At 37.5% G+C, this 15,356-nt stretch overlaps 1 protein-coding gene across 2 annotated transcripts in view; it reads right to left on the bottom strand.

The window, feature by feature from the left end:
* The window catches only part of CMPK1 (cytidine/uridine monophosphate kinase 1), a 32,184-nt gene extending 17,140 nt beyond the window's left edge, over window positions 1–15,044 (bottom strand). For both annotated transcript variants that reach the window (XM_069477895.1, XM_069477896.1), the window contains exon 1: window positions 14,724–15,044. In XM_069477895.1, coding sequence (XP_069333996.1) covers window positions 14,724–14,894 — 171 coding nt within the window. In that variant the 5' untranslated portion in view covers window positions 14,895–15,044. The remainder of the gene's footprint in view (window positions 1–14,723) is intronic.
* Window positions 15,045–15,356: the final 312 nt, after the last annotated feature.

The raw sequence follows: 15,356 nt of genomic DNA, 5'->3' as shown, positions 1-15,356 counted from the left end.
GGTTAAGAGTTTGAGACCAGCCTGAGCAACATACTAAGTGTCTACAAAAATTAAAAAATTAAACAGTCATAGCGGCTAGTCCCAGCTACTTGGGAGGCTGAGACAGGACAGCCTGACCCCAGGCATTTAAGGATGTAGTGATGTATGATAACACCACTGCACTCTAGCCTGTCAACAGAGCGAGACACTGTCTTAAAAAAAAAAAAAAAAAAATCCAAGTCACTCTGTACATAGCTTCAAACACTGAGACTCCAAAAGTTGGCATCACAGATGTATTTGAGCATGTTAAAAATTTATGAAACAAGAATTTATTCATCTTGCTTACTATCCTCCTGTAAACAAACAGATCAATAACCTTGCAATCAACTAACAGTGACTAATTAGAAAATACACATTTAAAAAGATACCATTCAGAATACAATTTAGAATAAATCTAAAACTAAATGCGTAAGAATTATATCAAGAAACCAAAAACACTTTACTGTAGAACATAAATAAAATCAATAACATAAAAAGAAGGCATTTTGTATTCCTGGATAGAAAGATTCATGACTGTAAAGATTTGAATTTTCCACAAATTAGTCTATAAATTTATGGCAACCTCAATCAAAATTTTATAGAGATTTGTTTTTTGTTTTGTTTATTTTTAAATGAAACTTGGTAAGTTGATGCTCAAGTTTATTAGAAAGAGCAAATTCGAGTGAATGGCCAAAATTGAAAGTAATTTAACAACTACAAACAAGGACTTGTCCTACCAGGTGACATAAAATATAACACTATAGTAATTAAAACAGTGTAGTAATGGTATAAAAATAGAACAATGAAGGCCAGGTGCAGTGGCTCACACCTATAATCCTAGCACTCTGGGGAGGCTGAAGTAGGAGGATTGCTTGAGCTCAGGAGTTTGAGACCAGCCTGAAGAAGAATGAGACCCTTCTCTACTAAAAATAGAAAAATTAGCTCAGCATCGTGGCACACATCTCTAGTTCTAGCTACTCAGGAGGCTGAGGCAGGAGGATCGCTTGAGCCCAGGAGTTTGAGGTTGCAGTGAGCTAAGATGACATCACTGCACTCTACCCAGGGCGACAGAGCAAGACTCTGTCTCAAAAAAAAAGAACAATGAAACTCAACAGAATCCAGAAACAGACCCAAGTATAAATGGGAATTCAATAAGTGATAGAGTCAGCACCTAAAAATCAGTGGGAAAAAAATGAACGATTTAATAAATGATACTTTGTGCAACTGGCTATCCATCTGGGAAAAAATAAAATTAGAGCTCTGCATCACACTATCTGCAAAACTAAATTCCAGGTGAATTAAAGTTCCTAAACACAAAACAAGCAAAAACCCTATGATAATACTAGAGAAAAATAATATTGAGATAGGGAAAGGCATCTTGTTTGGCACTAAACAAGGACCAAAACTGCTGAATTTATATTTGCTCACGTAAATAAAAACTTTTGAACAAAGGCAAGCATCATAAATATAATCAAATGACAAGCAACAGCCTGAAGGAAAATATTTTCACTACACAAAGATGGGATGATATACATTATATATAAAGAGATCCTATTAATAAATAAAGAAAACAACTCAATAAAAAAAATAAGCAAAGCATAAGAACAATTCACAGAAAAGAAAAAAAAAACAGAGGCTTCACCTCACTAGTAATCATGAAAATGCAAATTAAAACAAAGTGATTCCATTTTCCACCCATCAAATTGGTTAAAATGAAAAATTTTATAAAATAAATTTTTATAAATATAAAATAAAATGTTATATTTGGCAATGGCAAGGATATGGGGAAACTAGTATGCTCATATTTTGTGGAAGTATAAATTGGTTGAGTCTTTGAGAGGGCAATTTATTTAACTTTATTAACTTAACACATTAACTGCCATGTGAGTTATCTTTAACTCACTAGTTTTGAGCCTGGGACCTCATGAAGCACATGTAACTCACATGTCTCTTCACCTTGGAAGCCTATTTTTCAAGTTGCATATAACTCACACACAGAAGATAACAAAAAATAAAAAATTTTTCATTTAATTAGAAAGGATCATTTTGTTTTCGAAGTTTTTATTCTATTTTCATAATAAAACACCGTGGCCCCAAGGAAAAAAAAATTTTTTTTCTAGTGTGGCAGTCAATGTGTTAAATCAAAATTTAAGTTTGCATACTCAGTAATTCCAGTTCTAGGAGTTATGTTACTGTTGCACATGTGCACAAACACATATACACATAAATGTTTGTTGCAGGATCAACTGTAAACAACAGAAAATCTAAATGTCCACCAATATATGTGGTGAAATAAATTATTGTGTATATTATGAAGTAGTTATCTATATGTGCTGACATGAAAAGCCCTCCAAGATGCACTGTTAAGCAAAAAAACAAAAAACAAAAAACAAGATACAAAACAATAAGCAACATGTCTGTGCATGCATATGCACGTGCATTATATGTGTATAAATATACCAAAAAAGAACCAGAAAGGCACACACATAAAAAAACTGGTAAGTCATTACATAAGAAGAGTAGGATGAGATTAGTAAAGGAGAACTTTCACTTTTTACTTTATGTATTTTCAACTTGTTTGTATTTTTTACAATATACATGTATATACATAAACTTTTTAAGTTTTAATTTTAAAGAAGCATGCACTTTCCACACATCTTTAAAAGGCAAATACCACAAAGCAAGATTGATAGTTTAAATGTTTTATTAATATCAAATCCCAAGAGCACAGCAAAATTAAATTCAAGGTAGCCTCACATTAAGTAAGGATAAGAAGCCCAGTATAAAAAACCACCACCTGATTTCATGAAAAAAGAGAAACAGTACCTGCACAATCAAAAACTTATTTAAAATTTAATAAACTAAATCATGGTAGAGACTAGCAGCTTTGGAGACAGATAATGGTGAACTGTTCTAAAACCAAAAATCAATTCAAATGTTTAGATAAAAATTTCTCTGGAAAGTGATCCATTCCTTAAACAAAGAAACAAAAGTATAATACAGCAACACAGAAACACATTGCATGGGCACGAAGTCAAGAGTTATAGAAGGAGACAGAAAACAGTCCAGTTTTATAGCCTAGAAACAGATGGAAATTTAGAGACATACTCAGTTGAGAGGATCCATAAGGCACAGCAGCAGAGGTTTAAAAGGAAACATATTTCAGTGAAGCCCTACTCTAGACATGAGAGTTCAAAATTATAAGCAAGATGTTTTGGAAATGCCACTTCTATGCCATAGACAATATACCCATACTACTTATAGTGTCCAAAATAAACCACTGGAGCAGTTTCAGAACTTTACTGTGTCAAGTAACCTCTCTCAATCAACTTTTTAGAGAAATTGAATCAATTCTTAGATAACAAAGAATGACCTTCATTTTTAGTCAATAACCTGTGCTAATAGAAGAAAGTGAGAAAAGTCATTTGGCTTTGAAAAGCAGTACATGTTTTAAATTGTTTTTTGTATAAAATTTACCTTCATAAATATATATTTTGCTCAATCTAAAATTGAAGTTAGTCTAGGAATATATATTTTTTTGATGATACAGCAATCAAATCATAGCCCAGCCTGGGATTTAATGTCAACCATAGATAACTGTACCCATTTCTATAATGTAGAGCAGAATATAAGGGCTCCTGGTTTTTGATTAGAGCCTAACTCCATCAAGGGAAATGCCCAAAAAATAGTAAGCTTATGGAAAATTTTTCCATATAATTTTCTTTCCCATCATGACTATACAACAGGAAGAGCACTGGAAAGAAACCATTTGCAAAAAAGGCAATTTTTTGCTTAATGAGCATCCCACCAATCTAACTTAACTTGAACCCAATTCTGCTCTGGAATCAGTCAAGGAAGTAATGAGAATCTGTTACCCTCTCCTTTTCCCATCTACCACCACCCTCTCTCTTTTCCACTCCCAACTCTTGGGCCCAAGCACAATATAGACACTTTTATAACACACAGTTATACCTCTTTTATAGTTTTGGACTAACTTATCAGTCTTTTAATCTCTGCACAATAGGCAATAGAAAGCATTCTGCATGTTCTATAACGCAAGGAGTAAGACCTCATCAAAATTTAAATTTTCTTACTTCCAAGGACATCATCAAGAAAATGAAAGACAACACATAGGATGAGAGGAAAAAATTATAAATCACTTATCTGGATAAGGGACTTGTATCTAAAATACATAAACACAATTCAATAATAAAAAGATATATAACCCAACTTAGATGAGCAAAAAAAAATTTTTTTAATGCAGTACCCTGGAAAAAAAATACTTTACATCTAGTAGGATGGTAATAATTTTTAAAATAACCAAAAAAAAAAAAAAACCCCCAAAAAACAAGTGTTGGCAAGGATGCAGAAAAACTGAAACACTTGTACATTTCTGATGGGAATGTAAAATGGTGCGATTGTTGTGGAAAACCGTTTAGTGGTTCCTACAAATTAAACACAAAACTACTCTATGACTCAGCAATTCCATTCCTAGGTATATAACCCAAAGAACTGAAAACAGGGACTCAAACAGATGGGTGTATGCCAATGTTCACTGCAGCATTACTCACAATAACCAAAAGGTAGAAACAATCCAAATGTCTACCAACCACGGTCATAAACAAAATGAGCTACATACATATAATGGAACATTATTCAACCATAAAAAGCAATGAAGTTCTGACACAAACTAACATGGATGAACCTTGAATACATTATGTTAAGTGAAATAAGCCAGACACCAAATGACAAATATGACTCCACTTGTATGAGCCACTTAGAATAGGCAAATTCATAGAGACAGAAAGTAGATTAGAAGTTACCAGGAGCTGGGGAAGAGGGCAATGAGGAGGAGTTATTGCTTAATGGTTACAGAGTTTTTGTTTGTGATGTGAAAAATTTTCAGAAATAGATAGTGGTGAATGTTGCACATTCACATTGTGAATGCAATTAATGCCACTGAACTGTACACTTAAAATGGTTAAAATGACTAAATTTCATGCTATAGTTTCCCACATTAAAAATTAAAAATGTAATACACCAAAACCACTGAACTGTATAAATGGGTGAATTACATGATATATAATCATATCTCAAAGTTGTTTAAAAAGAAAACACTGAATACAATTTTTAAAAATTAGAAACAACAGAATTTCCAAAAATAGGTAATTAATTAAATAATGTAACCAATCTATGAAGTATAATGCAGTATATACATTATGTGGTACAAGTACACTTATTAACATGGTTATGTTTGTGATGTAGGTGAAAAATGGGTTTCCAGAAAGGATGAGCCTATTAAAAAAAACTATTGGAAGAATATGCTCCAAAATATTGATTAATGGTAGTTTTCTCTAAATGGTAAGATTGCTGGTAATTTTCATATTCTTTTCTAAATTTATCTTTATTTTCTAATTTCCTATAATATATGCACATTAGTTGAAATAAGAGTAACCAAAACAAAAAATATGCACATCTTTAGCAACAGGATAGTTAAGATATATATACAGTATTAGCTTATGATAGTTATCCGATGATTAGGTCATTAGTTACATTTCGCACCTAGTCACCTATTTTGAATAAATAATATTTATACTATCAAGTTTTCTTTAAATCTACTTATCCTTTCTAGAATTTAAAAATCTAAATTAATTCCACTTTCTCTAAGTAGAAAGATCTTTCGTATTCAATAAACTCTAAAATACCACACAAGCCTGGCGCGGTGGCTCTTGCCTATAAACCTAGCACTTTGGGAGGCCGAGGCAGAAGGATCACTTGAGGCCAGGAGTTCGAGACCAACCTGGGCGGCGAGACCTGGTCTCTACAAAAAAATAAAAAATTAGCTGGGCATGGTCAGGCATGCTTATAGTCCCAGCTATCTGGGAGGCTGAGGCAAAAGGATCGTTTGAGCCCAGGAGACTGAGGTTGCAGTGAGCTATGTTGATGCCACCACACTCTAGCCTGGGCAACAGAGCAAGACCCTGTCTCAAAACAAAACAAAAACCATACAGATTTTTAAAATCTGTTAACTGATTAGTATGGGTAATCATTTCCTTATGCTGTAGTAAACAATGGGAATATTATGATACCCCATAACCACTTTTATCTAAATTACTCTTTCCTACAGATCTTTTCTAAAATAATAAAAGTTACCATTTACACACTTAGTGAATGCTATGTACTGTGATAAACATTGTATAAGTATTACCTCCATTTAATCTTTAACACAACCCGGTAAAGTTGGCATTATCACTTTACAAATGAAAATGCAGAATCAGAAAACCAACATACCCGATGATAGACTAAGCTCCAAACCAATGTCTGACTTCTATAACAAAGTTGGCCTTAACATCTCATTTCTTAAATATTTTTAATTAAAAAATACACAAATATACAATTGTTACATTTCAAAAAGCTTTTTTTCCCTTAACTTTATAGGTTCCTTTTTACCACTTTGAAGTTCTAGGTAAATGAAATACAAAAGGGAATATATTAAATATAGTCCGTGGTGCTCCCATGTATACATTATAGAAGAGCAAAGAAGGCACACATATTCATAGTAATTGGATATTTTGCCTTTTAGGTGTGACTACATTGGGTTACATGCTATCTAACAGTGACTGAAGTCTTGAGATACAAATCTGTTTTAGGGCTGGCAAGTTCACCGACTCCGTACCTCTCATTTTACAAAAGGGGAAAACTGAGATTAGCTGACTTGCCAGTTAGTGGAGAAAAAACTGGTACTTGAACCCAGGTCTCTTCTCTCTCAGTGAGTCTCTCTACTATTCCACAGTGGGTCTCTGAGGTAATTCCTAGGGGACTCACGTGGAGATGTAGAGTCTATTGTCTTCAAGCTATTATGGCCTTTGAATCACAGAATCGACAAGTAGAAGCTAAAAAAGAGACTGAAAGCTGATGGGCTTTATCATTTTGCTGTATCCTGGCTTGGAGATGAGATCAGGAACTTTAACCACACACAAAGAGCCAGGTACATTTCACTGACCTGATTCAGCCAGATTCTTACCATCCTGGCTTCATCTTTGCCTTTTTCCACTTCTGAAACACTACCAATTCCACTTTCCTTGCCCATTAAATGAACAAGTAGCAAAAAAAAAAACCAAACAAACAAACAAACAAAAAAAAAACTCTACTATTTGAAAACCTAAATTAACCATTAAGCCAATTCCCAATTACATAATCAAAACACCTCCTATGCTGTCTCTATACTCCCAGTTGACGCCAAGAAATGGAAATTCATGTTATTATCTACTTAAACCATACATAATTATAAAGGTAAATCCTGTAAGTTAAATTAAACACGTAATACTTTCCAATAGCAAATATCAATGACTAATACATTCCGGAAACTCCAAACAGTAAGTGAACAGCAGCCTTTTGTGTAGACCCAAGTCAGGCATATTTAATTGCTTGTTGATATGGGATATATCCTAATGGAACGAACTTAAGGGTCTTCTGGAGAAAACTGATGGAAACCAGGCATGGAATATGTTTCCTGGGACTCAGTCCCTCATAGTAAAAGCTTCTGAAAATAGTAAGTAACAACTGCTGTCTTTGCTTTACCAAAGTGATGTTTTGTTAAGTTTTACTCAGGAGGCAGCATGAAAACTGTCCCCAAACGGTGTATCTGTCACACCTGTTCTCTATTAAGTTCTAAATGTTCTTATCACATGTTTAGTCTGTGAAACTGTTCTTGATTTTTCAGGTTAAAGCAACTGAAATGTTAGAGTAAATACATTTTCATATGGCAAATGAGCTAAAAGTACTAGCTTTAAAGTAACAAAAGTCAGTGTGACCAAGCCAACATAACACAAAGGATAAGATGGTTTATCCTATGTCCCCACTCTCTCTCACCTGGTCAAAAAGTCCCACTACTGGAGTATTTTCTCTAAAATGCTCTGAATTTCAATTCATAAGGCCAACTGTTAAAATACTGTGACTTTGGGACGTCTTCAGTGACTACAATCGTCTTCCATTAGCATCTTAACTGGAACGTGGCATTTAGGTGAACAAATTATTGTCACTGAAACTTTAACCCAAAGGTTGTAAATCCAGTAGATTTCAAAGGGAATAAGGACAAGGGAAAGAAATGACATTGAAAAAGGGCTTTGAACTAGGGCAGACTTAGGTAGAGACATATAATTCTGATGGGGGTGTGCATATTTATATGTTATATGTGTATATAAAACAAATATATATATTTATATGTTTGTTAATGCATGACTAAGCTGGCAGAAGAGTAAAGAAACAACTCAGATTTAGATAAATCGAGAAAGCAAAAATCCACAGGAGTGAGTGCTAGAGTTGCAGCTGCCCTGCGGACCCTCCCCACCCCTAAATCACTGATGGCGAGAGCCTGGGATTTAATGGACCACACAACTGAGGAAAAGAGACAAAGACTGAACCCTAAATAGGGTTGGAGGTCAGATCAAAGAGTTCTACATAAAGTTGGGACCCCTGACGGATGATACCCTCAGTGGTTAAACTAAGGAAAACAGAACCCACCCCACAGAGACAACAACAAAAATTCCTAACCACAAGCCCATACTGATTAAAGAAACATCTAAGGATATACTTTAAAAAGAGGGAAAACGATCTCAGAAGGGAGCGCTGAGGTACAAAAATAAATGGTGAATAAAGAAAATGGTATGTATGCATGGGAGTTATTCTAAACAAACATTACATCTTTGTTATAAAACCTTAACATGTTATTGGGGGGATAAAAAATAGTCAATATAGAATTAAAATCTCAGAAAACAGAACAGGACAGAAAATAGAGTTAAGTGTCCTTAGGTGTTTGTATTGTTTGGGAAGAAAGTAAAGATATTAATTAATATTAGACTTAAGTGAAATACATGTGCTTAAAATTTCTAGGGTAACCACTAAAAGGAAAGGATAGACTGTATAGCTTCCAAAGTAGGAGGGAATAAATCAGAGGGAAAAATCTCAATCAAGTCAAAAGAAGGGCAAGGGGAGAGTGACAAGTAAAAGACACAGGAAAAAATAAGATGATGGTGACAATTAAAATAACAGCTAACATTATATAGGACTTAGCATGTGCGAGGCACTGCTCTAAGCACTTTACATATTAGCTCATTTAATCCTCGCAATGAGCAAATGAAGTACAATAGATACTAGGTACTATTAGTCCCATTTTACAGTTAAGGAAACTGAGATATTGAGAGGTTAAATGACTTGGCTAAGGTCACAAACATAGCAGGTGATAGGGTGAGATTCAGTCCCAGGCATTCTGACTCTGGAATCTGAACTGTACAAATGTCTAATAGACAATACACAGGTATGACACTTTTTATATTAATTCATGTCCCTTCAATCATCTTTTCAGTCTGATGACTAAGAATCTCTACCAAAGAGTAGGTATTTACAATGCTAAAAATATTTACTTGCTGAGCACGGTGGCTCACGCCTGTAATCCTAGCACTCTGGGAGGCCGAGGCGAGTGGATCGCTCGAGGTCAGGAGTTTGAGACCAGCCTGAACAAGAGCAAGACCCCGTCTCTACTAAAAAAAATAGAAAGAAATTAGCTGGACAACTAAAAATATATAGAAAAAATTAGCCGGGCATGGCGGCACATGCCTGTAGTCCCAGCTACTCGGGAGACTGAGGCAGAAGGATTGCTTGAGCCCAGGAGTTTGAGGTTGCTGTGAGCTAGGCTGACGCCACAGCACTCTAACCAGGGTGACAGAGCAGGACTCCGCTTCAAAAAAAAAAAAAAAAAAAAAAAATGCAGAGGAAAGGCGAATTCACTCTTTTCAGGAGCTGGCACATCTATTTTCTCCTGCCTTCAGACATCATAACTCCAGGGTCCTGGGCCTTCATACTCAGACTGAATTATACCACCAACTTCCCTGGTTCTCCAGCTTGCACATAGCACATCATGTGACTTCTTGGCCTCCAGAACTGCCTGAGCCAATTCCCATAATAAATTCCCTCTTATTTATCTGTATCTATATCTCTATACCCTAATGGTTCTGTTTCTCTGGAGAATCTTAATACATTGTTTTTGAAAAGTGGACAATTATCAATTAAAATTAAAAATGCATGTACCTTCTAACCCAGGAAACTACTTTGAGGAATTTTGCTTACAAAATGAAAGCATCCATATATAATGTTATATTTACAAGAAAGTTTATTGAAACACTGTTTGCAATAGCAAAATAATCCCCAGAAACTATCGTGAATGTCCAAAGCGGAGGGTACAACCACGCTATGATAACATCCATATTACAAAATATTCTGCAACTACCAATGAAAATGAATTAAATCTATAGGTAAAGACCTGGAAAGATACTCATGATACATTTGGCAAAAAAATAGAATAATCCCACTTCAAGGTAAAAAAGATAAATATTTGCATTTTTGTTTATAAGAATATTGATAAAGAGAAGAGGAAGCAGTTAATACCAAGCAATTAATACTAGTGACCTCAGAATAAGAAGAGATTTAACTTTTCCCAATGGGCATTTATTACCTTTGTAACTTAAAATGGAATGGCAAAAAATGAAAGTTTTAAAAGTAAGGACAGTGAATAATCTGGCTATTCTCCCCTCCTCCAACTTCTTAACATAAAAATCCCATGTTCAAAGCACCCTTAATGAAACAGTGGTGCTTCAGAAGAGTCAAGGATTCTGTGGAGCATCTCCTTTACAGATGATTTAAACTTCCCAAAAAAAAAAAAAAATGCATTTATTACTCAACCAATCCCACCAAAAGGAAACACTGAACCTTAATGTCCAGTGGATTTTCCTATCTAGTTTCTTCTGGGTGCTAATCTGTTTTGGAAATCTACAATCAGGAGCTGGAAATCTGCTCAGCAGATTTTCACAACCATACCATGTATTCACTGAGAGTAAACAGAAGTATTATTTGAGAAATCTGAAGACAGAGCTAGATCACATTCAAACATTTCTGGTCCTGAAATTGGGAGAGCTAACTGCTACTTGGGCGCCCCCTGGGGACCAAATTTAAAAAATTTTTCACATGATCAGAACAAATTAATGTCCTCTATAAATATACATTCAATGAACATTTAATTAAGCACCTACTATGTGCCAAGCACAATGTTCAACACTGGGGACACAAAGATAAATAAAATCAAGTTTCTGATTTCTATATGCTTAAAGTCAACTATCAACCAAAATTTCTTCTAACCACAGTAAGTAGGATGGCCATGCAAAGTACAAGTTATCCCCACAGGCCCTGGAGAAAGTTGATACAAAATGATAAAAATGCTTTCTGGGTGCTACAGAAAGCAATTTGGCAGGGAAATAAGGTTTAGTTATAATTTTTTTATATAAGCAAAAAGTTCACAATCTTTAAAAGAGGTTTAAATATTCCTTCCAAATAGCACATGCAACATTGTGGTTGTTATTTTCAAAGATAAGTTTAGGTTACAGTGCCATAATTTCTCTTGGGCCAAAACAACAAATATAAATAAAGCTTAATTTTAAAAATTCAAAAATAACACAGTATTCCTATGATGATTTTTTAGAAACAAGTTATTTCACACCAATAACTCCACTCCAAGCACTTAACTCTAATATAAAGTATTGCACTGATTTAGAAAATGGCTAATTTTCAAAAACACATTTAGTATGAGAGGACACAGAGTTAGAAACAACCAGTTAGAATATACAACAAACAAAACTGAAAAAGATCAGTAAAAATAAATGCACCAAGTCAGCCCCAAAATCTCCCTCAAATCTTTCCTTCCCAGCTCAGAACACTTTTAGAAGATATTGTTAGCAGATTTGCCTTTTCTTCTTCATGGTGTCCAGGAGCAACTAACAGTGTAGAATTGTCTCCAGAGGAAAAAAAGTACCAGCTTCCCTCCAATCACATACCCTCTTCCCCAACTGTAATGCCTAGGGCCTTAGAGGGAAAGATATCCTAAGGTTATATAGCCAGGACACAAAGCCAGAACCCAAAGATGTATTAATACTTCTGGCAGCCTGAGTTGGTGGTCAATGTAATAAAGAAATAATTCAATTTCAGCCACATTCCAGGTATAAATTAGTACCTAAAATGAGCTAAATTAGCTTTGGCATGAAAGTTGGGGAACTTAACATTGATTTATATAACTTTTTCCCTTCCAAAAAAAATGAGTTCCAAAAATTACAATCTTTGGGATTTAGCTTATGATTGCCTAAATAATAAAATAACGAGTCAAAATACAAGAGACTCACAAAGGGAAAAAAAACAACACACCTGTCTTAACTGACCATAGATATTCCAGTGTTAATTTAGTCAGCTAGGGACAGCAATTACTAAATTATAAACTATTTGGAATTAGTTGATTGTCAGTTTAACAACATACATGGCAACTGGAATCAGAAGCAAACATTTTCATGAAAGAAGATGATAGCTGAAAACAGCTTAAGCTCATATAATTGCTGAAATCTTAAAGAATAATATATTACAGAACATCTCATCATGTAATCTTATAATTGATAATTAACAGGTTTAAAATATAATCAGCCATTACTGAGTGAAGAATAAGCACTAGTTATAAAATGTGCAGATTATTTTTAATCCAGTGGAGTAATATGAGCATTATTAGTTTGGTTGTGGACATTTAAAGGCATGTTATGATTCGGAAACAAAATATTGTTTTTAAGTCCATTCAAATATAACAGTGATATAACAATTTTTTAAAAAAATAATACTTTACAATAAAAATAACCAATATAAGATCAGGAAGTTTAAAGTGGAGAAATAAATTATTTGCATCTGTCTCTGTGCGCCAGATATTTTTACCTCACTTAATATTCTCAAATCTTATACAGTATAGGTATTTCTATTTTCTCCCTTTTCACAAAGGAACTCAAGCTAAAAGTAACAGCTTCTCTGGGCCTAGAGAAACAGTAAATGCCAGAGTCAGGGTTTGAACCCATATCTGTTTGACTCTGCTCCTTCCCCTATTGCACTATTTACCTATAAGTCATTTCATATACAAAACAGAAGTTTGCAATCACCCACTTGTGGGGTTTTTTTTTTTTTTTTTTTTTTAGACGATTCTCACTCTGTGGCCCCAGCTACAGTGCAGTGGTACAGTCACACCTCACTGCAACCTCAAACTCCTGGGCTCAAGTGATCCTCTTGTCTCAGCCTCCCAAGTAGCTAGAACTACAGGCATGCACCACCACGCCCGGCTAATTTTCCTATTTTTAGCAGATATGGGCTGGTCTCAAACTCCTGACCTCAAGCAATCCTCCCACCTTGATCTCCCAGAGTGCTGGGTGGTGCCCCGCCATCACTTGTCTTTTAAAAAGTGAAAAAAAAAAAAAGCCCAACAAAAATAAAAATAAGGAGAGAAAAATATTATGTATTTTTTTGTTTGGACTAGTTCCACTTTTAGTCCTAAAAATGATCAATAATTATAAATCTGCCAGTACAATACATAATGACTTTTAGAACACATCTTTATCTGGATACTCTTTAGGAACAGGAGCTGATTGTATGAACATGGAAAGAGAGAAGTAAAAGGCCAAAGCTAATATAGGCCCTATCAGGCTGGGCGCTATGGGTGCTTGTAGTCCCATTTACTCAGGAGGCTCGCCCAAGCCCAGGAGTTCGAGGCCAGCCTGAGCAACATAGGGAGACCAACCCACCCCCGTCTCAAAAAATATATATACATATATAAGTACATATATATATAGGCCCTATCCTGGAAGAGGAGGAAATTATTTTCTACGTTCTGAGTCAAAAACTTTTGTTGGTCACGTAGTTTCACAGCGATTCTTTGGGTGTTTTGCGCCATCACCGCTAAGATATCTTGTTTTCCTTCTCTCCCAAGAATTCCCCAGATCGTCCATTAAGCCCTTCTCTTCACAGTATCACCGCAGCTAACCACGTATCTGTCACGCTAGCCCAAAAATTAATAACCGTATCACATCTTAAAGCAAAAGAAAAAAAAAAAGTAACACGATTTTAGCGTTGGGAGGTGTTTCATATTCTGAGTAAATCTGGGCGCAGAGTCCCTTCTTATTGTATAAGGGGGAAATGAGGCTCGGAGAGAGGAAATGACCTGCCCGAGGACAAAGCGTGAGGTGGCAGCAGGGCCAAAGGCTGAAGCTTGACCTCAGTACACAGCTCCGCAGGCTGGCCCTGCCCTGCAGCCCGTGGCGAACAGGGCAGGCGAACTAGCTGCAGCTCACATGACGCCTACAATAACACCCTTACCCGCGGGCGCCCTTCTAGGGTAAATACCGGTTCGCAGTTTAGAGAACTGGGGGAAACGCGCAGAGAGGAGAAATCCCTTCAAGCAACTGTGGGACACGCACACGGCCTCTAACCGAAATCCGCGCTCCTGCAGCCTTCACCCGTCACGCAATCAGCGACACACTGACCTCTGAGCCCTGGGCCTCCCGGGCTCCCTCTCCCATCCCACTCCCGAGACGAATCTGGTCCCCAACGTATAAGAAAACAGGGGGCGCAGGAACAAAGCGACCCCAAGCGGTCCCCCAGAAGCGGCGGACGCGAACTACGAGTCCCGGCATGCCGCGCGCGGCGGACCCTCGGCACTGCCACGCAGGCGGCGCGGTGGCCGCCGGCACTCGTAGTCCGCAGTTGCGCGCCTCCGGGGGTGCGGACGGCCAGACGCGACAGGACAGGCCGGCCCGCGCCCCGTCAAGCCCCAGGGAACCCGCCAGCTGCCCGGGCCTCACCTCGACGATGCGGGCGCACTGAGTCCCCTTGCCGGCGCCGGGACCGCCGAGGACAAACACGACTAGCGGCTTCATGAGGAGGGGAGGGCAGAGGAGACGCGGCCGGCGGCTCAGCAGCGGGAAGCTAAGGCCCAGGACGTGTAGCAGCCGGCGGCCGCAGCGACTAACCATACACCGCGTCTCCGCCCGACGCTGAGGGAGCTGACAGCGGCCAGCGAGGTGGAGGCGCGAAGCGGGGCGGGACGGGGGGCGGGCCGAGCTGGCGCCCGCCACGGCCCAGCTGCCGAGGCGGCCCAGGCATCCGCGCCGCGGCCGGAAGGGGAGGAGCCTCCCGCGGCTCGCTCGGCGGCTGCGCCGCGGCGGTACGCGCTTCCAGTCCTCAGCTCTTTTCCTTTCCATCTCCTCTTAAGTGGTCCAATGGTGCTTCCAGACCTCGGGTGTCTTACCCTGCGTCTCCGAGTATCAGCTGCTGTGCTGGAGGCTGGGACGTGGTAACACTGGAGAGCAAATCCCACTGAGTTTGCTTGCAAGGAGTTGCAATTCCTTTGCGGGGGGCAACCGACCTGAATAAGTAAACACACGTATCAATAAATGTAAACAGCCGTGCGGTTTTGAAGGAAACAAACGAGAGAA

The sequence above is a fragment of the Eulemur rufifrons genome, chromosome 8 (genome assembly GCF_041146395.1).
Source record: "Eulemur rufifrons isolate Redbay chromosome 8, OSU_ERuf_1, whole genome shotgun sequence".
Classification (NCBI taxonomy): domain Eukaryota; kingdom Metazoa; phylum Chordata; class Mammalia; order Primates; family Lemuridae; genus Eulemur; species Eulemur rufifrons.
This window is presented reverse-complemented; position numbering and strand designations above follow the sequence as displayed.